This window comes from Panthera onca, chromosome B4 (genome assembly GCF_046562875.1).
Source record: "Panthera onca isolate mPanOnc1 chromosome B4, mPanOnc1 haplotype 2, whole genome shotgun sequence".
Taxonomy (NCBI): Eukaryota; Metazoa; Chordata; class Mammalia; order Carnivora; family Felidae; genus Panthera; species Panthera onca.
This window is the reverse complement of record NC_138345.1, coordinates 63,679,495-63,706,934: the sequence shown is the minus strand read 5'-3', so window position 1 is coordinate 63,706,934 and position 27,440 is coordinate 63,679,495. Positions and strand designations below refer to the sequence as shown.

General features: G+C 40.2%; 1 protein-coding gene and 1 long non-coding RNA gene across 5 annotated transcripts in view; one reads left to right on the top strand and one right to left on the bottom strand.

Annotated features, from left to right (window-relative positions):
- LOC132694552 (uncharacterized) overlaps positions 1-20,919 on the bottom strand; it is a 93,743-nt gene extending 72,824 nt beyond the window's left edge. For 2 of the 4 annotated variants that reach the window (XR_014137946.1, XR_009617360.3), the window contains exons 1-4: positions 19,706-20,919; positions 17,904-18,054; positions 10,248-10,330; positions 5,106-5,174 (exon numbers count right to left, since the gene is read on the bottom strand). This is a non-coding gene — a long non-coding RNA (uncharacterized LOC132694552). Of the gene's footprint in view, positions 1-2,613; positions 5,175-10,247; positions 10,331-17,903; positions 18,055-19,705 lie in introns of those variants that run through there. The other 2 variants (XR_009617359.3, XR_009617362.3) reach the window with 2 other exon arrangements.
- A 998-nt stretch (positions 20,920-21,917) lies between these two features.
- AMN1 (antagonist of mitotic exit network 1 homolog) overlaps positions 21,918-27,440 on the top strand; it is a 59,575-nt gene continuing 54,052 nt past the window's right edge. The window contains exon 1 of the mRNA XM_060657995.3: positions 21,918-22,088. Coding sequence (XP_060513978.1) covers positions 22,051-22,088 — 38 coding nt within the window. The 5' untranslated portion in view covers positions 21,918-22,050. The remainder of the gene's footprint in view (positions 22,089-27,440) is intronic.

Genomic DNA, 27,440 nt, shown 5'->3' with positions numbered 1-27,440 from the left:
CCATATCTTCTAACCTTTTTTTTTTTTTTTTTATTCACATTTTCCATTTCCTTGTTTCTCTTTACTACATTCAGGATCAGATCTTCAGACAGATCTTCTGGTTCATAAACTCCCACTTGAGTAATCTAGTTAATCTCTTCACAGTTTATTATTTGTTTGCTTATTTGTTTTTGCTGCCAACAACTGTATTTTTTATTTCTGGTTTCTTTTGAATTGTTCCCAAAATGTTTCTGTTCATTCCTGGATGTTTTTAATTGAATGATCACTTTTTAAATTACATGCTTTATTTAAACAGTTCACACAACTGCTTTTTTAAAAATGTTTTATTTTTGAGAGAGCACGTGCACACAAGAACAAGGGAAGGGCAGAGAGAGGGGGACAGAGGATCTGAAACAGGCTCTGTGCTGACAGCAGAGAACCAATGCAGGGATCAAACTCATGACCGTGAGATCATGACCTGAGCTGAAGTCAGATGCTTAAAGGACTGAGCCACCCAGGTGCCCCTCAAAAATATATAAATACATATATTTTCTTTATACATATTTATATATATATGTTTTATTTATACATATGTTTTATTTATACATTATATATATATATATATATATATATATATATATATATATATATATAAAACTATAATTCCAATACTTGAAATCTTTGGGGAATCTAAATTGATAGTTTGTTTCTGCTGACTCTTACTCATGGTTATTGCCTTCTTGTGTATTTGGTAATCTTGTTTCTGAGTTCAGTGCTTAGTCATAATCTGTGGGAGTCCTCTGAACTGAACTTGGAGAGCTCTCCTCCAGATAATGTTTGTTTCTATTTCTGTCAGTAGCCAAGACCACTTCAGCCTTCCTTGGGTTTTGGCTTAAGAGTGTCCCAGGTTCAGCTTGTCCACATAGCTGCCATTCCAAGGGTTGGTACGCACAACAATTGTGTTGCTATAGGAACACTTCCTCAGGCCTACACGGTTCTTCCTGACTTCCTGCCCATTCAGGCAGCTTCCTGTTACTCTGGCTTCCTGTTACTCTGTTTTCCAAACCAACAAGAATTTTGCTTATGACCCAGTATTTTGCTTGACCTTAACTTTTCCCCAGCAAATGGAGATAGGCTATATAGGGATGGATATTCACAGTGCAGTCTCTCTTCTCCCCAAGTGTCACAGACAAAGACTGTTTTCTGAAAGTACAACTTGTCTATGTGATACATATGTTGCTGCACTTTCTCTGATTCTTGAAGCCATGTGGATCCAGGGAAGCTCCTGCAACCAACCTGTGAATTGCATTCCTACCTTTGAAATGAAAGATTTAGGCTCTATACAAGAGATTTAAGCTATGTCCTTAACTTTTAAGTAGTATACTTTGCTATTTAACCCTAACCCTGACCCCAATCCAATCTGAAACCCTAAATCTAATAAGATCTTTCTAAAATCTGCACTCTTAACAACCTCCCATACTCTCACTCCCATCCACTTATTTTGTAACTTAAGGATTTGCCTCATAGTTTTTCTTATTCTGTTCTTTACTTTTGAGTGATTTACCCCCCAAAAGGAAAAATACTAACTTTATACTACTGTCTTCAAATAATAATAAGTCCTGCTACATTCTTTGTGATTATACCATTTTTGGCATACCACATGAACTATAAGAACTGTGTTTGGCAATTTGTCTCCACTAATATTCAGTTATCAGGTGCAGTTCATCTCGATTTAAAATATTTTCACACTTTAAGTTTTGTGTGGTTACTACTGTGTGGTCTGATATCGCCAATGTTTAAATAAATGTTATCAAGAACTCGGGAAGCACTAAAGCAAAAATTTAATGATGAAAATAGCAATGTAAATATTAAAGTTCATAATGGCATAAATATAAAAAATGAACAGGATGCCCATTTTTAGAAGGACACCAATGTGGTAATTTCACAGAAACAAGTAAAAAAATATATGGATAGAAGTGTAAGGGTGAATATCTGAAAATCAGCAATGCAGTTATTTTTTTTGACACTGTGCTATCTATCTTCTAAGAAACTTTGTCAGGTTTTGGCATGAAGTAAATGATGCCTTCATTTCAATTTCTAGCATAACATTGTGACCTCCGCTTAACCAATTAAATTTTTTACTACTACAACAAAACAATTTAGTACAGAATTTAATAATTATTTTTGCTAAAGTCAGAAACAGACCAAAATTACCAATATTTCATTCAGAGCTGCATTCCTTATTTACTAAACCAGGTGGTTCTCACTGTTGTCAAAGGTTTGTAAAAGCCAGCTAGAAAGTTCTTGAAAATGTGCTCAGAGAAAGCAAAACAAGCTGCTGGCAAAATTCCATGTCAGTGCATTTGGCATCATATAATGTCAATGGCATTTAATGTGAAAGAGGAATTACTGTTCTGTGTTCATGCTAGCAAATATTCTATTTAGAGTTGTATGATGCCACTAATCACAAATGTCTAGAAAATGAGTTCTAGGCATATATGTGGTATAAGGAGAAGTACTAGAGGACTTTTTGTTCTGTTCATTATTAAAATCCAGTGCTTCAGGAGAACTCTTTTTTTTTTTTTTTTTTTTTTTAGATTATCACTATTTTGTAACTCGGACTGGAAAGGGTATGATGGATTTAGTTCTGATACCAGCTAGCTACATGTAAGAAGGCATACGTGCACTGCTTTATAAAGAATTGGTGGTCAACAATATGTCTCTTGATATTTTTTGAAACAAACCGTAAAAAGGAAGAAAGTGAACAAACTAATGGTGGCCCCTGAGCATTCAACTCCCCAGTGTGGCTGGGTAAAGTCAATCAGCTGCTTCCTCCACAAAACATCCCTTATCAAACCTGCCACCCATCTTCACCTTGCCAAATCTAATGATTTGTTCTCCATCTAAATCATAATTGATCTCTGAGCAGTATCTCTTTGAAACACTTTCCTCTCTAAGATTTCCTAAAGCCACACTCTTCTGTTCCCCTCCTTTCTCACTGGCTGCTCCTTCTCAATCTCCTTTTGAGGACCCACCCCTTCCTCTGTCTGGCTTTTAATTATGAACACTCTATCCTGAGTCCCTGGTGCTCTCCACGGTCTCCCTACATAATGTTTGCATTACTACTGTCAAAGCTCTTTGATAATATCAGATTCTTTTTTTCTACTTTTAACAATCTGGTGGCTTATATGGGTATTTGTGTGTGTGTGTGGTTTTAGCATATTTTCCTGGTTGATTAATGAGACTGAACATTTTTTACATGTTTATTGACCATCTGGATTTCCTCTTTGGGGAAACTGGTGACTCAGGTATTTTGCTGATTTTCCAATTGCATTTTTTGGCTTTTATCATATTTATCTTGTGGGAGTACTTTTTATACTCTAGATACTAGTCTTCTTCAGTTACTCATGTTGCAGGTATTTTACCCAAATTTATGGCTCTAAATAGATCTGTTTAAAATACCTTCCAGGTCTTGTCATGTCCTTGTTTCAAGACTTCCAGTGACTCCCAACTGCAGTTAGCTGTCAAGGCCCTAAATGATCCAGTCCCGCCTATCTCTTTGTCCCTGAACTCCAGCAACACTGGCCTTCTTTTTGTTCCTCAGTTATGTTTAGGAGATAGACTTGAGCTCCCTCTCTTGCACAGCTTTGGACAAATGCCAGTTCTTAGTAAATGCTCATTTGCACCTCTGCAGAGTGTTAGAAAAGGCCCAGCTGCAAGGTGCAAAGCACCGGCTCTGATAAAAATGCTTTCTTTTCGTATAGAATTGTTGAATCAGTGCGTTTTACACCTGAAACTAATACAACATTGTATGTCAACTATATTTCAATAATTTAAAAAAAATTTTTTTTCAGATTCTCATGCTGCCATTTATTAAACACAAAGAACAGTTACATAACACTTGTATCAGCTTCCTCATCTGTACAAGGCACTGTACTCCTATCAATGGTGAGCACAGTGTTTTCAAAAAAAATTTTTTTTAACCTGTTTTATTTTTTTTAATTTACATCCAAATTTGTTAGCATATAGTGCAACAATGATTTCAGGAGTAGATTCCTTAGTGCCCCTTACCCATTTAGCCCATCCCCCCTCCCACAACCCCTCCCGTAACCCTCAGTTTGTTCTCCATATTTATGAGTCTCTTCTGTTTTGTCCCCCTCCCTGTTTTTATATTATTTTTGTTTCCCTTCCCTTTTATGTTCATCTGTTTTGTATCTTAAAGTCCTCATATGAGTGAAGTCAAACGATTTTTGTCTTTCTCTGACGGACTCATTTCACTTAGCATAATACCCTCCAGTTCCATCCACGTAGTTGCAAATGGCAAGACTTCATTCTTTTTGGTTGCCAAGTAATACTCCATTGTGTACATATATATACCACATCTTCTTTATCCATTCATCCATCAGTGGACATTTGGGCTCTTTCCATACTTTGGCTATTGTCGATAGTGCTGCTATAAACATTGGGGTGCATGTGTCCCTTCGAAACAGCACACCTGTACCCCTTGGATAAATGCTTAGTAGTGCAATTGCTGGGTTGTAGGGTAGTTCTATTTTTAACTTTTTGAGGAACCTCCATACTGTTTTCCAGAGTGGCTGTACCAGCTTGCATTCCGATTTAAAACTTTTTTTTTAATGTTTATTTATTGTTGAGAGAAACAGAGCAGGAGTTGGGGAGGGGCAGAGAGAGAGAGGAAGACGCAGAATCAGAAGCAGGCTCCAGACTCTAAGCTGTCAGCACAGAGTCCAATGCGGGGCTCGAACTCACGAACCATGAGATCATGACCCAAGCCAAAGTCGGACACTCAACCGACTGAGCCACCCAGGTGTCCCTATATTTCAATAATGTTAAAGTGATTTTTTAAACATGTTTTCTTATAATTGTGTTAGGACCAAAAAAAACAAAAACAAAAACAAACAAACAAAAACTAATCCCTGAACAGCAAAAATAATCTCAGCCACAAAAGAGAAAGACAGAAACTAAGCTGGGTAATATCTATCATTGAAGCTTGTATCCAATGGAAAATGATCATCTGAATTAGTAGACCAGATGTTACATGTAAGGAGAATGTAACATCTCCCTCTATAAGCCACAGAGGAAGCCCTTTGGATGAGACAAGATCCCACCTACTAGTGGCTGCAGGTCTGTTGGAGGCCATCCATGCTGAATGGTTTGAAGCCTTGGAAAACTGCATTCTTGGGGAAAAACAAAAAATAAAAAACACCAACAGGGAATATCACATCTGAAAATACAGGGTATTTCTCTACCTTTTATTAAAAGTTCTGAGGCAGCTCTTCCAGCCCATGGGTCCTGTCCCCACGCTTTAATAAAATCACCTTTTCACACCAAAAAACATAATAATAATAAAATAAAAGTTCTGAAATTGAGTTTCATACCCTTTGTTAATGAATGAATTATAACTGAAGTTTGCTATGAGAATTCTCCACTGAATCTGGCCCAGTGAATCAAACAATTTTTGTGATTCATACCAAGTTTGTCTAGTCTCAAGGCATTGCATTTATTGTTCTTTTAGAAAATAACATCTTTGAGATATCATTCATAGGCCATATAATTCACCCACTTGAGGTATATAATTTAACACATTCTAGTATATTCACAGAATCGTGCAAAAATCACCACAATCAATTTCAGAACATTTTCATCACCCCAAAAAGAAACCCTATATTCAGTGCTAGTCCCCAGATTTCCTAAGACTAACAACTACTTCTTGACAAGACTCAAACAAGCATTACCATCTCTAGGGAGGTCACATTACCCTTTCTAATTATTCCCTGCCTCTTTGGATGACAGTGTTTGTTGCTTATGGTCATTCCCTCTCTCTTTAACAGAATCATCATTTTGTTCATGTATCCAATACCTACATGCTACAAGGGTGGTCAGGCCCATGTCCAACCCCAAGGGATAAATCATGACTGATCTACATCAAAGATGATGTCTCATTCCCCTTGGCAAGGATGGTTTAATAAGGATAGAGCTGGAGGGTTCTTCTAGGCAAAGATTTCTATGCCCTTAAAAGACAGATGTGAGAAAAAACAGATTTTCCCTGCCTACACCTTAGTGCGAGGAGGTATTGCTTAGACCTGTAGAATCATCTTACAAGCGTGAGAAGAAAACCTGAGAGTCACAGAGATGCTGAGCTGGAGCCATGATGTCATCGAGCCACCGAATAACCAACTGTGGAACAATCCTACTCTGAGTTTTCCCATGACATAAAACCCTTAACGTTCACGCCATTCTGAATTGGGTTTTCAGCCAAATATATCCTACCTAATAACCTGTTACATTGTCCTCTTTTGTCTTCTTAGCACTTAACATTCTTTGTAATATCTTGCTTGTTTATTGCTTGCCTCCATCAATCAGAACATGAGCTCTTTAACATCTTGTTTGCTCTGCACCTAAAGCATCTTAAATAGTACCTAGTATCTAGTCAATAGCCAATAATTATCAGTTGAAAATGAATGAATGAACAATGCCTTGATTTCTCTCTTTCCCTCATTTCCAATACTTCAGCAAGTCTATTGGTTAAACCCTCAAAATATATCCAAATTTGACTATTCTGACCATACCTGGGACTATCAACAGTGAGTGTCCAGGTTGAAAGTGTCTTACCCTTCTGTTCACCTGGTAATCTCCTTACTCCTTTTCCTGTTTTCATTGATTCCATGTTTACTGAGGTGCATGCAGGGCACTGGACTGCCCTCATGAACCCACAGTCTAGTGGAGGAAGTAGAGAGAGATCCTGTACAGGTCATAACTGCATAAGAAATAGGGGATGCAGGGGTGCTGGGTGGCTCAGCCAGTTACACATCCGATTCTTGATTTCGGCTCAGACCACGGTCTCACCGTTCATGAGTTCAAGCTCTGCACTAACGGCGTGGAGCCTGCTTGGGATTCTCCCTCTCCCTCTCTCTCTCTGCCCTTCCCTCACTCGCATGTGCTCTCTCTCTCTCTCAAAATAAATAAATAAACAAACTTAAAAAAATATAGGGGATGCAAAGGTAGGTATGGTGATCTGAGCAGGTAGAGACCTGTAGTCCCCATTCACATTGCACAGAAGACTAGGCAAAAAACAAGGAGCCACTCCTCTGTGCTCTGCACAGGGATGAAGGTGAGGTTTTGTATTGGGGTTGGGAGCATTTCCTTTGTGTATATAAGAAAAGGTCAGGCACAACTTGCATATGTTCTTCCCCTTTCCAAATGACATTAAAAACAAAAATAATCCTTCAGTCTAAAGTACACTTGTCATACCTCTCCTCTCACATATTTAGGTGGGAGGGATCAGCTAGCCCCATCTGAGAGATCAAGAAATTGAGACTCAGGGGTGCCTGGGTGGCTCAGTTGGTTAGGTGTCCAACTCTTGATCTCAGTTCAGGTCTCCAAGTTCCTGAGATTGAGTCTGTATCAAGCTCTGTGCTGACAGTGGAGCCTGCTTGGGGTTCTCTCTCTACCTCTCTCTTCCCCTCCCCAACTCATGCACTCATGCACCTGAACACTCTCTCACTGTCAAAATAAAAAACTTAAAAAATAATAATAAAATTTAAAAAAAAAGAAATTGAGACTCAGCAAGAAGCCATTTCCCTAGGGTTGTGCACCTCTTCAGCAGTAAGGCCACAAGCAGACCCTATGTCTTTTCACTCACAAGCAATTCACATTATAGCTCGCTGAACACCCAGCCCAAACCTCCCCAGAACAGGGGCTCAATAAACAGAAGTTATTCCCCCAACTCTCTTTCTGGTCTCCGCTAAGAAGCCCTCCTGTTAGAAATGGGGAAACTTGAGAAGCAACTTGCAAGGAATAACAGCAGAGAGGCTGACCTGTCCCAGGAGCTCTGATTCTAATCATAATAATAGTCAATCATAGTTTATGGAGTACTTCTTATGTGCTAAATCCTGTTCCAAAACGCTTAACACAGTATTTTTTTTCCATCGCCCAGCAACCCTATAAGGTTATATGGTACAAGTCTAAGATCTCTTATCTTAATTTGGAAGCCCAAAAGACCCTGAAAACCAACAGACTTTTCCTATATTTGCTGCCCAAACTCTCCTGGTAGCAAAATTTGTCCTGAACAGATGTGAGGCTATTTAGATTACTTATAATGTTTTTTATTTAAAAAATTAAAAATCAGGAAAAAAGTATGAATATCCATAACTTTATTAGTTTTCTATTGCTATGGAACAATATTACTACAAATTTAGTGACTTAGACCAACACATTTACTATCTCTAAGTTTTAAATTTTTTTTATTTTATTAAAAAAGTTTTTTTTTTTTACATGTATTTGTTTTTTGAGAGACAGAGAGAGAGAGAGCACAAGTTGGGGAGGGGCAAAGAGAGAAGAGACACAGAATCCGAAGCAAGCTCCAGGCTGCGAGCTGTCAGCACAGAGCCTGATGCAGGGCTCGAACTCATAAACTGTGAGATCATGACCTGAGCTGAAGTCGGACGCTTAACCGACTGAGCGACCCAGGCGCCCCTAATTTTTTTTTAATGTTTATTTATTTTTGAGAGATGGAGGAAGACAGAGTGTGAGTGGGGGAGGGTCAGAGAGAGAGGGAGTACCAGAATCTAAAGCAGGCTCCAGGCTCTGAGCTGTCAGCATAGAGACCCACACGGGGCTTAAACTCACCAACCGCGAGATCACGACCTGAGCCGAAGTCAGACACTTAACCGACTAAACCACCCAGGCGCCCCTACTATCTCTAAGTTTCCATTGGTCAGGAGTCCAAGCTGGGTTCTCTGCTGAGGATCTCACAAGGCTTCTATCAAGGTCAGCTGGGGCTGCAGTCTCTACTGGGTTCAAACAGGGAAGGATCCACTTCCAAGTTTACTCATGTTATTGGCAGAATTCAGTTCCCTGAGGTGGTAGGACTGAGGGCTTCAGTTTGGTGTGTGTGTGTGTGTGTGTGTTTTGTTTGCTGCCTGTAAGTCGGAGGCTGCCCTCAACTTAGAAGTCATATTCATTGCTGTGTGGCATCCCCTACCATGGCCATTTGCTTCCTCAAAGCCAGCAAGGATGAGTGGTAGGGAGAAGAAAAGACGGAGACTGACACTCCAGCAAGACGGATACTACAATCCTATGTAACGTAATCACATAATCATGCACTTGCAATTATATACATCTTAACATCTTTGCCATATTCTTTCAGTTAGAAGCAAGTCACAGGTCCTACCCACACTTGAAGGGACAGGATCATATAAGCGAGTAAACACCAGGAAAGGGAGAGTGTGGGGTCACTTTAAGAGTCTGTCCACCATAATACCTTTCAATGCAGAAATATTAATGTTTGATTTGCCCTAGAGCCCCGTGAGTGTATCTCATAATATCTGGTATATGTACCATGACAGCATTCTAAAATCTTAAAATTTAGAAATTCTCAGATATATCTGTCCTCATGGATTTTGGATAAGATACTATATTACTATCCTCATTTTACAAGTGAAGAAACTGAATTACCAAGGAGTTAAGTGACTCAATTTAAGGAAAACTCACTTCCATGTGTTTCTCCTCTAGTCTCAATATTCTGCTACTATGTATCTTCCTTAACTTATGATGGGGTTACACCTTGATAAAGCTACATGTGCTGAAAATACCATGTCAAAAATGAATTTAATACACCTAAACTACTGAGCATCATAGCTTAGCTTAGCTTAGCCTACTTATTATTTTAAAGTTTATTTATTTTGTATGAGAGAGAGAATGCAGGGGAGAGGGAGAGGGAGAGGGAGAGGGAGAGGGAGAGGGAGAGGGAGAGGGAGAGGGAGAGGGAGAGGGAGAGGGAGAGGGAGAGGGAGAGGGAGAGGGAGAGGGAGAGGGAGAGGGAGAGGGAGAGGGAGAGGGAGAGGGAGAGGGAGAGGGAGAGGGAGAGGGAGAGGGAGAGGGAGAGGGAGAGGGAGAGGGAGAGGGAGAGGGAGAGGGAGAGGGAGAGGGAGAGGGAGAGGGAGAGGGAGAGGGAGAGGGAGAATCCCATGCAGGCTCTGTGCTGACAGCACAGAGCCTAATACAGGGCTCAATCCTATGAACTTTGAGATCATGACCTGAGCTGAAATCAAGAGTCAAACACTCAACTGACTGAGCCACCCAGGCGCCCCCTAGCCTAGCCTACCTTAAACATGGTCAGATCACTTACATTGGGCAAATTATCTAACACAAAGCCTGTTCTATAATGAAGTGTTGAATATCTATGTAATTTATTGAATACTGTACTGAAAGTGAAAAACAGAATGGTTATAAGTGTATTGGTTGTTTACCTTTGCAATCATGGCTGGCTAGAAGCTGTGGCTCATTGCCACTACCCACATCACAAAAGAGGATCCTGCCACATACTGCTAGCCTGGGAAAAGAACAAAATTCAAAATTTGAAGTACAGTTTATAGTGAATGCATATTAATCTCACACCACCATAAAGTCAAAAAATCATCAGTTAAACACTGTAAGTTGGGGACCATCTGCACACTACTTTACTTCTAACAGCAGATGTGTGAGTTTTCTTCACATCAAGCAATTCTGCAGCACCAGCTGGGTGTCCTACAATTTCACTCAGATCTGACACTATCTACCTGGGGATAGCACCGGATCTCACAAGTTAAAGGCTCACAAATCCCCTCCCACACTCACATATGATGCCAGTCACACGTCCAGGTTGTCACCTGTGTTTCTGACCTACTGGCTATAAATTGGAAATTCCACGAACCCCTTCTCCAGTTTAATTACTTTGCTAAAGCAGCTCACAGAAGTCAGGAAAACATTTTACTTATTAGATTACCAATTTATTATTAAGAAATGTAACTCAGGAACAGCCATATGTAAGAAATGCATAGGGCAGGTTTTGGGAGAAGGAGCATGGAGCTTCCATGTTCTCTCTGGGTGCAACACCCTCCCCAAATCTCCATGTGTTTGCCAACCCAGGAAGCTCTCCAAACCTTTCTTTTGAGTTTTTATGGAGGCTTCATACACAGGCATGACAGACTAAATCATTGGCCACTGGTGACCTCCAGCCCTTCTCCCCTCCCCAGAGATGGGGGGTGGGACTAAAAATTCCAACCTTCTAATCCAGTAGCTTCCCCTGGCAACCAGCCCCCATCCTTAGAGCCTTTTCAAAAGTTACCACATTAACATAAACTCAGGTGTGGTTGAAAGGGGCTTGTTATGAATAACAAGACACTCCTTTCACCTTTAAGGATCTGGAGCTATTTCAGGAACAAAGGACAAAAGACCAAATATTATAACAAAGGCTACTCCCATTGCTCTTAAGAAATTCCAAGGGTTAGGGCATCTGGGTGGCTTAGCAGGTTAAGCACAGGACTCTTGATTTCTGCTCAGATCTCACAGTTCCTGAGTTTCAGCCCCAAATCAGGCTCTTCAGAGACTGCTTGGGATTCTCTCTCTCCCTCTTTCTCTGCCCCTCCCACATGCACGCACATTCTCTCTCTCTAAATAAATAAATGTAAAAAAAAAAAATCCAAGGGTTTTAGGAGCTCTGCCAGAAACAAGATGAAGACCAAATATATGTGTCCTATTGATGAGGAAGCTTGAGGCAAACTGAGGGCAAAGTACAAGTTAGCCCACACCCCCTCCCGAGGTAGGAAATATATGATATTTCTTGGACACTCCCAGCCACACCAAAACAGGAAAGGACAAAAAAACAAAAACAAAAACAAAAACAAATGGTTAAACTGGTAAGAGTCTCCACCAGTTTACCAGAAAAAGGCAACCTCATCACAGCCTAACGTCCAGGAACTCCCTACTGTCTTAATGTTAATGACTTGAGAGAGAGAAGAGGGGGGCGGGGAACCTTACCTTGCTAATAGCTAGGCCTCCAGTAAGTCTTTAGTATATGAAAGTCTCTTTGGAAACTCCCTCTTGACTTTATCTCCCCTCTTAACTTCATCTCCCCCAACTCCATAAAATGGTCACTCCCCACAACCCCAGGGCAGCTCTTCCTGCCCATGGGTCCTGTCCCCATGCTTTAATAATCACCTTTTTTGCCCCCTAAGATGTCTTCAAGAATTATTTCTGGGCCATTGGCTCCAGACCTCATGAACCGCCCATCACCCCAAAACCTCACCATTGTTACAAATCACATTACATTCACTGTGGAAAAAATAAGCGTTCCAACTCTGAGGTTACAGCCCAAGCTCTTCCCATGCAGGCTTCATGGCTCTGAGATTTAACAGTCTCAGATTCTAAATGCTCTCATCAACACCATGACCCCAACCCAGAATTGAAATCCCAGAAGTCCCAGGCATGAAGGTCCTATGGATGTACATGCTCACTATCACCACAGTTCTTCTCTTTCCCTGGGGCACCTTCCACCTGGCTCCTTCAATCCTTCGAACTTTACCGAGCACATTTTTTGCTTCAGAGCCTTTCTTTTCCTTCTGTCCCCAGATCCCTTCATGGTTAGCTCCTTTCATCCTTCAAGTCTGTTAAACTAATTAAACAAGGAGGCCATTAGACTGAGGTGGCTCTAATGCCATGGTGGCCTACGTATGCAAGCCAAAATCTAAGCCTGTAAATGCCTCAAGGTTCCAATATCAAAACACTAAGGATAACCAATCACAAAAAGCCAACTAGACTTTAATATATAGCCAATCAAATAATTTCCTTTCTTTGCTTCTGCACTTTCTCTATACAAGTCTTTCTTCTGAATTGTTGGCTCAGCACTCATAACTGCTTTTGGTTTGGCACTGCCCAATTCCAATCCATCTTTGCTCAAATAAAATTTTTAATACCCCTCAGTTTATCTTTTAACAAATCTCAGCAAAAATGTTACAGCCTTAAAGATGCCTTCCTTGGCCACCAGAGTAAAACTAATCCCTCTCTTTCTGTCTCTCCCCCTTCTCCCCCATCACTCCCCCATTCTATCTTTATAGTTCTTTATAGCCCTTATCTCCATATACTGCTTTGTTTGTGTGCCTATTTTGTAGCTCTCACACTAATGTGTAAACTCCAAGAGAGACATTTGTTTACTGATAAACTGCCTGGCAAATAATAGGTATTAAACAGTTATTTGAATAAATGTAATTAATGGATTTTTAAAGTCTATCTGACAGAAATAACAGGCATTAGATTCTATTGCAAATGACTAATAAATGTAGTTACGAATTGTATAGTTTTATAAAAATAATGAAGCTAACTAGGAAAAGGCAAAACTTAAGCTGCTGTTGCACTGGCTCTCAGCATCATGATTAAAGACCACGATTGCCATCCCTCTCACTGTTATAAAACTACAACAATTATTACTTTGGCTCAGACTAAGCTATTACTTATTAATTTTCAAAATGTTTGTGATATTTAATTTTTTTATATAAAAATCAGTGGCTTATGAATCCGTTATTTTCCACTCTATCCTTCTCTACTTTGGGCTCTAAGAGGCTGACTTTTGTAGACTGCACCTCTAATTTCTGGGTGTGTTGAAACTATGCACAGAAGCACCAGGAGATCTAAAGGGGGATGAAGAATGGGGTTAGAGCATTTACTCTTCCAGGATCCCTGCCAGCTGTGTTGCCATAGGCTGACTACATCCCTTTACTGGCCCAAAAGCCATAGCTGCTTCTAGATGGCCTCACCTATGGCCACTCTCTCTGGTTTTGGTAACTGTTCCCTTCCTGGCTTTCAGGACTAGGAGAGGTAGGGGCTTCCTGCTATTGCTAGTCTAGGTATTGAACCACCCTTATCCCTGCTTTCCCTACATTCTGCCCACATCTTTATAAACAGCCTCTTTATTAATATCTCCTTGCCTATCCTGTTTGAACTTCTGCAGCTGTTTCCTGCAAGAATCCTGAGTCATACATTTTATGCCTCAAACTCCTGAGAATTTGAAAGACCTGGGTCTATAGCCTATATACAAATTAAATCAAGGGTTCAGTCAATGGAAAATTTTAACAACGCACAAGAATTCATGAGCATGGGCACTGTTGTTTCCAATTTAGAGTAAGACACAGTATGAGATACAAAAAGAAATTAAATATTTTCACATTGGCACCAATTAAGGACATTCCTACCTGGAAATAACCTGCACATGGTAGGATAATAAAGTAGTCACTCATCTGGCTTCTCTTTATTCTGTTTGTTTTCAGCCCCCTTTAGAGTTACAACCTAAAGATCTGAGAAATAGAAAATGTACTGGGCAAGGAATTAGCAAACATATTCTAGTTCCATCTTTGCTCAGAAATCTTGAGAAATCAGTCAACTTTCCTGAAACTACAAAATTAAGATGATGGAATGAGTTATAGCTAAGATACCTTTTAGTTCTAAATCTCTGATAACTATATTTTATAATTATGAAGAACTATCAAGAGTTTTTATTTTAAAGAGGTAGAGGCAACAATATAGTATTGTTTAAGAACCCAGCTCTGCAGCCTAATTGTTTGGCTTCAAATCCCAGCTCTACCACTGACTAGCCACACGGACTTGGGCATGTTTCTTAATCTCTTTGGGCCTCAGTTTCCTCAAGTGGAAAATCGGTATGATAACAGTAAAAATACCTGCCAATGAGGATTTCTTTGAGGGTGAAATGAGTTTGACCCTGTAAAATACTCACTGTGTGCAAGGCACTATTCTAGCCACCCAGTAAGTATTCACAATTATCACTGATACTGTTAACAGAGTTTTTTCCATAATTTAATGATCTAGTAGGCTTTTATTCAGCAACTCATACATGGGGCAACATCCAGTCTAGCAGATAGAAAGGAGCTCTAAAGAGCTGTACAAGGCAAGAAATATTTACAGACCAAAATGAGAAGGGACAAGGAAGCTGTACTAGGCATTTGCTGATTGGTTAAAGCAGGATTACTTCCCTTATATGGAGCAAAGGAGAGACTTGGAGCCAGGTTAGATAACTTGTGTGGACAGGCAAGCACTGATTGGTTGGCCTAGGCCCACTTTTTCTGGGAGAGCCAAGCATAGAAATTTAGTTAAATTCCAGTTTGCTGATGTGGGCTTAGCATAAGTGGTTCCATCTTGCACCTGGTCTGGACACTAACACCCAACTGAAGATTTGGAGTTAACAGTGGATGATGAAGTATAGGTTATACTGAGCTGAAAATTAACTTTAGAAGAGCAATTGCTATTTTGAATCTATATATAAGCAATATGGGGCACCCGGGTGGTTCAGTCAGTTGAGCATCTGACTTCAGCTCAGGTCATGATCTCACCATTCGTGGGTTCGAGCCCCGCATTAGGCTCTGTGCTAACAGCTCAGAGCCTGGAGCCTGCTTTGGATTTTGTGTCTCCCTCTCTCTCTGCCCCTCACCTGATCACACTCTGTGTGTGTCTCTCTCTCATGGATGGATAAACATTAAAAAAAATTTTTAATTAAAAAAATAAATATAATATGGTTTAAGAGTGAAGACCCTAACTCATAGCCTGTTCTTATATTTTGATATGACATGTAAAGATGATTTGAACAACAATTTATTTCTATCTACTTGTATGCCTATACGTTCTTATAAATGACCCAAGATTTACTACATACATGCACACACATGCACACACACAAAAACACACATATACAGTTGACCCTTGAACAACGTGGGGGTTACATGCCCCTACCCACTATGCAGTCGAAAATCCACATATAACTTTTGACTCCCCCAAAACTCAATTACTAATAGTCTACTGTTGACCAGAAGGAAGGCTTACCAAAACATAAAGTCAATTAACACATATTTTATATGTTATATGTATTATATACTGTATTCTTATAATAAAGTAAGCTAGAGAGAAGAAAATATTATAAGTGAAGAAAAACATAAAGAAAATACATTTGCAGTACTGGAAAAAATCACATATAAGTAGACTTGCATAGTTCGAATCCATGTTGTTCAAGGGTCAACTGTGTGTGTACATATATACACATACATACATAGCATAAGGTATACTTAATCATTTTATCTGTATACATTTATTATATATTTTTCTTTACATACACAAACACACTAGGAATAAATAGCATAATTTAAGGAAAGTAATGTTGCTTATTATTCTTATATAACCTGCCCAGAGAAACATATAACCTGCCCAGAGAAATATATAAAGTTTTCTTTATATGGTAGCTAGGGTAGGAAATGGAAGAGGTTTCGAGCTAGAGGAAACTATAGCAAAGTGGGCACAGCAAGCAAAGAGGGGAGAATGGGAAAATGACATCCTGCCCTTAGCCTAGCACTGTCCACAAATCACTTACCATGCACCAGAAAAGACTTATTCCTAACAACCTTGCATTCCAAGATAAACCATGAATAACAGGAACCTCCCAAAAGCATTTACTAACAGGAAATCCTGAAATCTTTGCCTCTTGAGATAAGCCACAAAAATAAGAACATCCTGTTTTCCTTTCAAAAAGACAGGAACATCTTGTTCTTATCCAATCTGAACTGTCAACTGCCATATCTGAGCTATAAATATCCGCCATATCATCAGAGCTATAAATTCCTCCTATTCTATGAGATGAGCCACTACTTCTGAAGGCCTGGTTCGCTTATTTATTAGCAAATAAAAGGCAAAATAGGTAAAGGGGATAAAGAGGTAGAAACCTGCAGTTATAAAAGATAAAATAAGTCACAGGGATGAAAAGTACTGCATAGAGAATATAGTCAATAATATTATAATAACTTTGTATAATGATAACTTATGATGAGCATTGCGTAATGTACATAACTGTCAACTCACCATGTTGTACACCTGAAACTAATATGTCAACTGTACTTCAACTTTTTAAAGAAGTTTCCCTGTGTTCACATTTCTTTCTGAATTTTATTCTGACAAAGAGTTACTGGATAGACAGTAGTTGGAACTGATTTTCTTGGTAAGTACTGGATATACCAAGGCCAGCTTCATGGGCAAACTAATGATGCAGTTGTACAAGGCCCAGCCTTGGTTTAATGCTCTGCTATCACCATCTTGAAATTCCTAATAACCTTTTGAAAAGGAGTTTTGCAAGTTATATTGATGGTATTGGATGCATCATAAACCTCTCTCCTGGGGTTCCTGGGAGGTTCAGTTGGTTAAGCGTCCGACTCAGGCTCAGGTCATGATCCCATGGTTTATAAGTTTGAGCCCCGCATTGGGCTCTCCACTCTCAATGAAGAGCCTGCTTTAGATCCTCTGGCTCCCTCTCTCTCTGCCCCTCCCCAGTTTTCTCTCTCTGTCTCTCAAAAATAAAATAAACCTCTCCTGAGCACCCAAATAAAGTAGGAAGAGCATGGTCTTTGGAGTCTGACATGGCTATTTATTTAGGTAAGGCTCACCTTCATCTATAAGACAGCATGATATCTCAGACTTGGTTGATGATTGACTACATGAGATCATGTAAGTATTTACCATGTTTGACACCTAGAAGGTCCATAAATCATCCTGAATTATCCCATTTTACCTTCTTTGAAAAAGAGGTCTATGGGGCACCTGGGTGGCTCAGTTGGTTAAGCGTCCAACTTCGGCTCAGGTCATGATCTCATGGTTCGTGGGTTCGAGTCCTGCATCAGGCTCTGTGCTGACAGCTCAGAGCCTGGAGCCTGTTTCAGATTCTGTGTCTCCCTCTCTCTCTGCCCTTCCCCCACTCACGCTCTGTCTCCCTCTGTCTCAAAAATAAACATTAAAAAAAAATTCAAAGAGCTCTACCTTTATACAATCTCCTTTTCTTCTCAGCATGAGTCTTAATAGAAGCAGCAATTCATTTGAACAAGTATGTATTGTGAGAGCTGGGCTACTTGTGTGTTTATTTCTTCTCTTCCCCTTCATTCCTCCCATTACATCAGACTACATCCTTTACCATCACCTCAAGGACCCTCAATGACCTTCCTGTGGCTAAACTACCTTCAAGTGTTATTCTACTTGACATCTCTTCAGCATGTGACAATTTTGCTCATGTTTATCTTCTGTAGCACCCCACTGTTTTTTTCCCCTACCTTTTTGGCTGTTCCTTCTCAGTGTCAATTGCCAGTCAATTGCTGTTCTCAGCTGCCTCTCCAAGGACTTGTTGTTCTCACTCTATATACATCTGATGGGTGAGCTCATCAATTCCCATACCTTCAATTTCCATTTATATGCTGGTGACTCCTGTTATGGATACATAATTGTTAGGATGTTTTGGCAGCAAGAAACAGAAAATTCAACTCCACTAATTTTATCAACAACAAAGGGAATTAACTGAATTGTGTGACAGCACAAAATAAAGCCACCCCTGCCCAAGTTGCCACATCAGCAAAACAAAACTTGGATTCTAACTTTCATGTTTCTGTAAATGCTCTGCTTCACCAGAGTTTGGTATATCCAGTCAGCCAACCCCCAACTGCTAAGAATCTGCAATGATTTATTTGTTCTCAGATATGCAACTCCAGCCAATCAGCTTAAGCCAAATATTCTTTCTTTATTCCCTGATTAACATACTGGCCTTATAAGGAAATCCCTGACCCCCTAGCCAATCATTCCCTGTTTCCTTGTTGCTGCTTCAAACACTATAAACTCATTCTTGCCCAAACATCCAATGGGAAGAGTGCTCCACTGCTTGTGGGGCACTGATTCCCTCGAGTAAAGAACATCAAACTCGATGCTAAATTGTTTTATTTTTGTCATTTCATAATAGAGAGGAAGGGTGGTGTTCAGGCACGGTTCAATCAGGACCCTAGCTGCTCTCCCTTGATTCTCTTAATCTGTCTTCCTCTATATAACTTCATTCAACGTGACAATGCTGAGAATGTTGATTCATGAAGCATTATCATAAATTTGAGAAAACTTCTTTCTCAAAAATCTGCAGCAAAACTTTTCCTGCTTCTTATTGGTCCCAAATAGGTCACATGCCCCTGGGCCTATTTTTGAATCCAACTCTGTGGCTGAGGGAATATGGTGATTTCTTGATTAAGGTCTGCTTATCCCTGAATCAATTACTGCAGCAATCACTGATTAGCCTAATCTAGACCCACCTCTGAAGATGGGGTCAGTTCTCCAAACCACATGGCTGCCATAAAAAAAAGAAGAAGAAGAAGAAAAGAGAAAAGAAAAGAAAAGAGGAAAGGATGAAATAAAACTGTCAAGGCAATCACAATGTATATCAGATCTATCTTATTCAGTGGAGACTCAAAATAAATTCTTGATACAGTATGCTAAATACCGGAGAGGCTGGTTTGTAGATACCACAGGTCCTAAAAGCTGCAGGAAATCATAATCAAAATAGTTCTAATAATTTTCATATCATGAGGGCTTACACATCTTTGACCTTTTTTTTTTTTTTTTTTTTTTTTTTATTTTTGGGACAGAGAGAGACAGAGCATGAACGGGGGAGGGGCAGAGAGAGAGGGAGATACAGAATTGGAAACAGGCTCCAGGCTCCGAGCCATCAGCCCAGAGCCTGACGCGGGGCTCGAACTCGCGGACCGCGAGATCGTGACCTGGCTGAAGTCGGACGCTTAACCGACTGCGCCACCCAGGCGCCCCCATCTTTGACCTTTAAAATAACTGGCTAGAAACAACTAGAACTTTGTCATCCTATCTCATTATATAATTATTTTCTTAAAAGAAAAAAACAAAAAAAACAGCTGTGATGACTTCCTTTGACCACTGAGAACAATTCAGGCACCCAAGGCCGAACATCTCATAATGATGGGGACGTGGCCTATATTTTCCTGGGCTTAAAGAATCAAGTAATCAGTGGGAAGACCTAGATGGACAGATGTGCAGCACTCAACAGACAGAAAAGACCATGAAGTCCTACCTTAGCTGCTCTGTCAAGCTCTCCTATGGTCTTCCAAGGTGTAATTGGCTCCCAGAACAGCAGAGAATTCTTCCAAAAAAATTATTGTATTAATAAGTAAATGGATGTATTGTCATTGCTATTCAATCTCATCTTTATTTTATTATGTTTTTAATTTTTTTCAACGTTTATTTATTTTTGACAGAGACAGAGCGTGAGTGGGGGAGGGGCAGAGAGAGAGAGGGAGACACAGAGTCCAAAGCAGACTCCAGGCTGAGCTGTCAGCACTGAGCCCAACACAGGGCCCGAATCCACGGAACCATGAGATCATGATCTGAGCCGAAGTCAGAGGCTTAACCAACTGAGCCACCCAGGCACCCCTCAATCTCGTCTTTATAAGCAAACCAGCACAATTTGCAGATCTAAAGCTCCATGCCTACATTTTCCATAGATACTTCAAAATCCACATGTCCAACATTTAAATACCCTCCTCTCTTCAAAAAGCTCCTGTAATCCTCTCAGCTCAATAAATAGCACCACCATATGCCACATAATTCTCCAATCCCAAAGCCTAGAAATTAGCCTTGAGTCTTCACTTTCCCTCATCCCCACCAATCTCTGTATCCTATCAGTTCTCCTTCTATTACCTCTCAAATCTGTCCATCCATTCCACTGTTACTACTTTAACTTAAGCTGTCATCAAAAGACTCCTATCTGGTCTCCACCTGTGACCTCTACAGTTCTTTTAATGCTTAACAGCTAGAGTTCTTTCTAAAACTCATTTTACCTATGCATGCCCTGTCCTTGCTTAAAACTTATCTATGACTCCACCCAAAGCCTAAATTGTTTAATGTAACACAGATCATCAGGCCCCAGTTTAGCTTTCGGATCAGGAGAGGATATACTACCAACCAGCCAAATCCAGCCCACTGCCCGTTTTTGTTTCCAATGTAAAGCCTTTACATTTTTTAACGGTTGGAAAAATCAAAATATGATGTGGCAGCTGAGTGGCTCAGTTGGTTAAGCGTCTGACCCTCAGTTCTGGCTCAGGTAATGATCTCACAGTTTCTTGAGTTTCAAGCCCTGTGACCGGCTCCGCCCTGGCAGCGAGGAGCCTGTTTGGTATTATCTCTCTCCCCCTCTCTCTCTGCCTCTCCCCAACTCATGCTATCTCTGTCTCTCTCAAAATAAACAAAACTTTTATATATACATACATATATATATGAAAATTCAAAATATTAATATTTTATGACAGTGAAAACTACATGAAATTCAAACTTCAGCATCCATAAAAAAAACTTTACTGGAACACAACTCTACCCATTCATACTGTCTATGGCTTCTTTTCAGCTACAAGTTGAGTAGCTGCGACCAAGGCAGTATGGCCCACAAAACCCTAAAATCTTTACTGTCTGGCCCTTAAAGTTTGCCAACCCCTGCTCTACTCATCTTTCACCACTCCCCTTCGTAGCTGCCACCCTGAACTGTCTGCAGTCCCTAACAGACCACCATTTTCCCTCCTACCTGCCTGTTCTCCCTACTCTTCCATGGGTGCTCATATAGAACCAACTTCATATCAGCGTTTAACAGTTATTCTGATTGTCCTTCTACTTGTCTGGTGCATATGTTCACCACTGAATCCTCAGCACCAACACGATCTCTACTCTCCTTCAGTGCTTGATAAATGAAGGGTGTCCCTCTGGAATTCCTTCTGATTTGAACATAAGCGCCCCCCCCCCCCAACCACCATAATGGAATTCTTACTGAGCTTTTTTGTTGGCCTGTAGTGTCATCTGTAAAATAAGACTAAATAATTCCGACTTCATAGGATTAAATGAATGTGGCTAATTATTGAGAGCACGTAGCGCAGTGCGTGCTTCAGAGAAAGTGCTCGGTAAACAGTGGTCACTCTTGGTTGCTCTAAAACTCTCCGTTTGACGTTAATGGTGTCCGTATCCAAGAGAGTCTCCAGGGTGTGTCGCCAAATGCATGGACCAGCATCAAACACATCCCTACAGTAACAGCAGCAACCTCCAAGCAAAGCGCCGCCGGAGGCGTACTAGGCCAGGCTGCACGCAGGGCTAAAACTACTGGGAAACCGCCCGGAAACGGAGCCCGCGAGGTGGAAGAACTACAACTCCCGTCGTGCCTCACCGAGTTTAGGGCTACTCTACATTTTATCACCTCCAGCCACTTCTCTTCTTTCCCTCTGTAGTCCCGAGGGTGGCTGCGTCCTGGTCACCGGAAGAAGCCGTGTGACGTCACGAGGGCCTACGCGTCGCGCGGGTGGCAGGAGTTGACGGACGGTCTCTGGCTGCGTTTGGGCGGCCCCGGGACCACGGAAGAGGCTTCCCTGGTCGGCCGCGATGCCTAGCTCGCGGCGGGTCAGTCAGCTCCTGGATCTGTGAGTTCACCCGGTCCCCGCCTCCCCTTCGCCCCGCCCTGTGCTCGCTCTCCCTCCCCGCCCGCTTTCCACCTCTGGACCTCTGAAGAGGGCTCGCTGGTGTTTCTGTTGCTGGGTTCCTGACTTGTCATCTCCTCGTAGATGACAGTTGTGCCAAGTGTGCTGCTGGGGAGGCTTGCCCCTCTGTCCTCCGCCCCGGGCGCCGCCAGATGGGTGGTGGTCCGAACTCTGTCAGCCTTGACCCTCGATGCTCTGGTAGTTGCTGGCAGTGACCTGTTTCTGAGGAGAGCTGAAAGCCTTGGTAGAACAATAACAACAAAAACACTACATGTGGCTCTCAAAAGCCTTCGGCAGAGTTCCCCCAGTTCCTGTAACTGGGATAGATATTGATTCTTTGAGGCAGCACGGCTCCGTGATTGCTTGACCGCGATTGCTGGGTTCAGCGCCCAGTCTGCAGTTCACCAGCTGCGTGACCACGGAGAGTAACTTAACCTCTGTGCCTTGAGTTCTTGATTTATCGAATTAGTGTAACAACAGTAGGTATCTCATAGAATTGCAGTAAGGAATAAATTTAACGGATGTAAAGTCCTTTGAAGGATGCCTAGTGTCAAAAGAAATTTCAAAGAACTTTACTTGATAAAAATCTTTTAGTGAGGGAGAAACAAGAATCTCAGAGGCATGTCGTTGCAGAATGACTTATACACTGAGAATGACTATATTGTTTATCCTTCGCAGTGATTGGTTATTAAAATGGTTGGTTACTACAATTTAAAAAAACCTCAAGGGATTGGTTAAAAGTGGTCGTCTTACACTATTTTAGGGAGATGATTTAAACTTTGTTTATGATTGGGGCGCCTGGGTGGCTCAATCGGTTGAGCCTCCCGACTTCCGCTCAGGTCGTGATCTCACAGTTGGTGGGTTCCAGCCCTGCATCTTGATCTGTGCTGACCGCTTGCTCAGAGCCTGGAGCCTGCTTCAGATTCTGGGTCTCCTTCTCTCTCTGCCCCTCCCCTGCTCACACTTTGTCTCACTCTGTTTCTCAAAAATAAATGTTTAAAAAAAATTTTTTTTAAATAAACTTTGTTTATGATTATCAGAGGGATTTACAAGAAATGACCTGCTAAGTTTCACTTTGTTCGTGAAATAAACCAGATTTAGCTTCACTTATGTGACCTAACTGGTTGGGTCTGCTTAGGGGATTTTCAAGCATGGTCTCCATTTTATTTTATTTTAAAAATTATCCCCTTGGGGTCATTCCCTCAGAAAGCTGAAAGTGTGAGCCGATATACTGTTACTGTATACCCATTGATGTATACCCAATATACTGTATACCCATTGATGTAGTCATTGGGCTCTATGGTCATGTAGTTGCCATTACCAACAGTTGCATGGTCATTGAAGACATGGGCAGTGGGACCGTTGAGTTCTTTGAGTTGTGTAATCCTGATGGCTATCATTTGGTGTGTGAGTGGCTGCCGAAAGGCATTTAAAACTCTTGAGAGGATACAGTGCACTAGTGTTTAAAGGTGGGGGAGGGACAGTAAAGTATCCTCCAGGCTGAGCAGGCACTTGGAAGCAGAAAAATGAAGCCAGCCTCTCCATTACTGTTTACACAGACTTTTATTCAGGGTGACCTACTGACAAAGGGGAGCCAGTGGATAGATGATCCTGTGGTAGAGCCCCTCCCTAAGGAATGTGGTGAAAACCTCAAGGGAAGGCAACCTGGCTATGTGTGTGTACGTGACATTCCTCACGACTTTGTAACTTAGACCGCCCAATCAGTCTGTATGTCTATGTTACCATTTATGGGAGACAAAGAAGTAGAAATTGCCTAAAAGGCTACCCCCACGCTGTGCTCGGTGCTCAGTTTCTCAGGTACAAACCCATTGAGCCCATGCCGGCACAATGAATAAAGTTGCTCCCTGGAAAGAAAAGCCTGAGTGTCTTGACTCTCTGTGTGGACCTCGGTCCCATTACAATCCAGGTGCTATGCAGCTATTCTCCACACAGTCCAAACCTTAACTTACAGCTTTTATAGAGCAAAGGGCATTATGGTGCAAAGTGTAGTTATCTAAAGTGGCGCCATCTATTCGCGGTCATCTCTCCTGGTTATCTAAAGTGGTGCCTTTTGTGCATCAGTCATCTCTACTAGTTATCTAAAGTGGTACCTTCTGTGCACCACTTTAGAGAAGATCAGAGCAAGCGTTTCTGCATTCCAGTCAGGGCATACTTTAACCTCCAAGGGGCTTGGAACTTACAGCTCCAAGGGAGGTCATTGCAAGAGCAGAAACAAGATGGAGGGCCAAAGATGGAGTCAGTGTTGTCAGCGCTGCTACAGCTAGGGATGTTAATATGATGACTATGAGATGGAAATTCAAAAATTCTGGGAGAGATTCCCAGGAGCCAAGGTTTAACCAACTAAGTAAATCAGTGGAAGAAGCATCACCTATCTGATGAAAGATTGACATCAGATCTTTAAGATCTTTTAAATTAGGGGTAATAATTCCTAATTTATTAACGTGGAAACGGGGCACCTGGATAGCTCAATCAGTTAAGTGTCCGACTCTTGATCTCAAGTCAGGTCTTGATCTTGGGGTTGTGAGTTGGAGTCCTGTGTTGGGCTCCACAGTAGGCACGAAGCCTACTTAAAAAAATTTTTTTTAATCCATGGAACCTTTTTTTTTTTTTTTAACCAGTTACAGCATATGCATCTCCTTGTTAAGTGGTTAGGGTGTCTATGGCTGTGCAAGAGTTTACAGATTCTTGCTGTAATGGTAGGGATTTTGCAGAAGATAAGATCTCTCCTGAAGAGATTTAACTATAGTCTTTTGTGAGTATCCTTTCCAATAAACTAAGTCTCTAGGAATGTTTTCTTTTGGAATGGATCACATTTTAAAATCTGGTGGAAAGTACATTTCTTAATATTGCATTAGTGCCTTGCCCTATTGAATCATGTTATGATCACCAAAGATAAACATGAGGATGTCTTATTTCAGGAGTGTTATAGGTGCGCTTCCATCTAAGTTACGCCTCTGTATGGTGTGAGCAATTAGGCATTTCTATGGAAACTAAAAAAAGATACAAATTAACACTTGGAGCAAATTACAAACTCAGTTTCTGAATCTGGAGAGCAACCAGTCAAGAAAATTTCTAGATTTGAGCTCAAAACATCTTTATTTTATTTTGTTTTATTTTCATTTTTTTCAAAACGTCTTTAGATAATGGAGTCAGGAGGAAATTTCTATCTGTTGGATTTTCCTGGTTTACAGTTTGAATGATTTTGATGACATCATTGAGTATTTTGGTGAACTCTCTTGAGTGGCCTGAAATAGAAGTAGGCAGGAAGGTTGTCTGTACATGATCTGTTGTGGTGATTTCTCTGAAGTTTATATCAAGTTGTCTGACTTTAGGTTGTAGGACTTGAGGAAAAGGGTAGTTTTAGTTTTTATTCCAAGTTAGAAGGGTAAGAGAAAATTGGAAAAGTTAGGTTGGAAAGTTGTAGCCAGATGTTGGAGGGAACTAGAAGAATTCAGGATCCAGTCCAGTTTATAGAAAGATAACAAAGCCTCAAAGATAATGAACAGGACTAGAATATAATAACAGGTACACTATAGTTTTCTATTGAAACATAATTTTTCTCTCTATAGCCACTTTGTTTTCACCAAAGATAATCATAATAAGACCAATTTATTTGTAAAATGAATCTGGTCCCATTAAATTCAGCTCATTATTTATATAAGTGCAGCAGAATAGTTACTTTATGCACATTTTCAAAAATGATATTCAAGTCCAAGCTTTGGTAATCCAAGGGTCTTTGTTTGCTCCACAAATCCAATGTTACTTTCTTAAAAACTGTCTGGTAATAAGAAATCTCATATTAGATCTTTAAACACCCCTTTAGGCCAAGAAGTCAAGCCAATGGGTTGTCCAATTGTGTTCTGTTACAAAGAGAGCAAATTCTGGTTGAGTTTGTCCTAATACCTACACTGCCATGAAAGTAAGAATACTCAGTAAGAGTTATTTTGTCTTAACTCTGAAGGGATCAGGTAGAGAGAACAAGATAAATGTTTAATTTTTGTTCTCAAAAGTTTACCACATTGTTATGTTATATAGTTTTTATTTTATTTTATTTTATTTTGTTTTATTTTATTATTTTATTTTATTTATTTTATTTTATTATTTTATTTCATTTCATTTTATTTTATTTTATTTTATTATTTTATTTTATTTTATTTTTATTACTTTTTTTTTTTTTTTTTTTCATTTGAGAGAGGTAGAGGAAAAGAGAGAGAGAGAGAATCTTAGTCAGGTTCCATGCTCAGCAAAGAGCCTGACACAAGGCTCCCTCCCAAGACCCTGGGATCATGACCTGAGCCAAAATCAGGAATCAGATGCTCAACCACCTGAGCCACCCAGGCTCCCCAGTTATATAGTAGTTTAAAAGAAAACAGAAAGGGGGTTCTTTAAATTTGGAAAGCAAAACATTAAAGAACCAGTAATGCTTCAAACAATGTCATAAAAATGATAATCACCTCTATTAGTTGGTTTAGTCCCATGTAATCAATTATTCTTTTCTTGCTCTTGGATTAGCAGTTTTATGAATCAATCAGTTTCTCCATTAGCATGCTAGAAATTCTTACCCAGTTAAGTGGTATGATCTTAAAATTATCAGAAACTTGTATTCTAGAGTATTTGTCAGGGTCTTTTCCATGAATTTCCTTGAAGACAAAGCATTTTGGCCTGCAGTTGGTTATAAATGCTTTCATAGATGATTCAGTGTATAATAATAGCTGTTTCTAAATGACAAAAGATAAAAATAGCCTTTGTTACAGCTCACTACAAAAAAAAAATGATATGATTGACTGCTAAGTTTGGCTATTTTTGTGGTATACAACATTTAAAAATGATTAGAACTATGACTGATAACATTATATCAGGGCATATCAGATTCCTAGGAATTTCATGCAATTTCTGGAACACTTATATTAATAACATGTATCCATACAAATACAACCTAAGAAGGTTAAGCATCCGCTTTACTTGATAATGTTTTCCATGCAATTTCACATTTAAAAAGCCTATAGTTTAATGTCTCCCTTTTTATAAGAAGAGAAAAAAAACTTCAAGATCTTTAGGAACCCTGAAAGTTAGCTCAAAGTCAAAAAGACTTAATTTAGAATTTGATTTTGCGAAGTTTGTAAAAAATGCCAAAAGGTTTAAAACACTTGATTAAATAGGATCACAAGTCATTGTGAAATAATACTTAGTTATCTATCTATTCAACCAAAGTGACAAAAAGATTTCAAAAGCAAATATAGAAAGTACATAGTTTTAAAAAAGTACCTTAGCTCT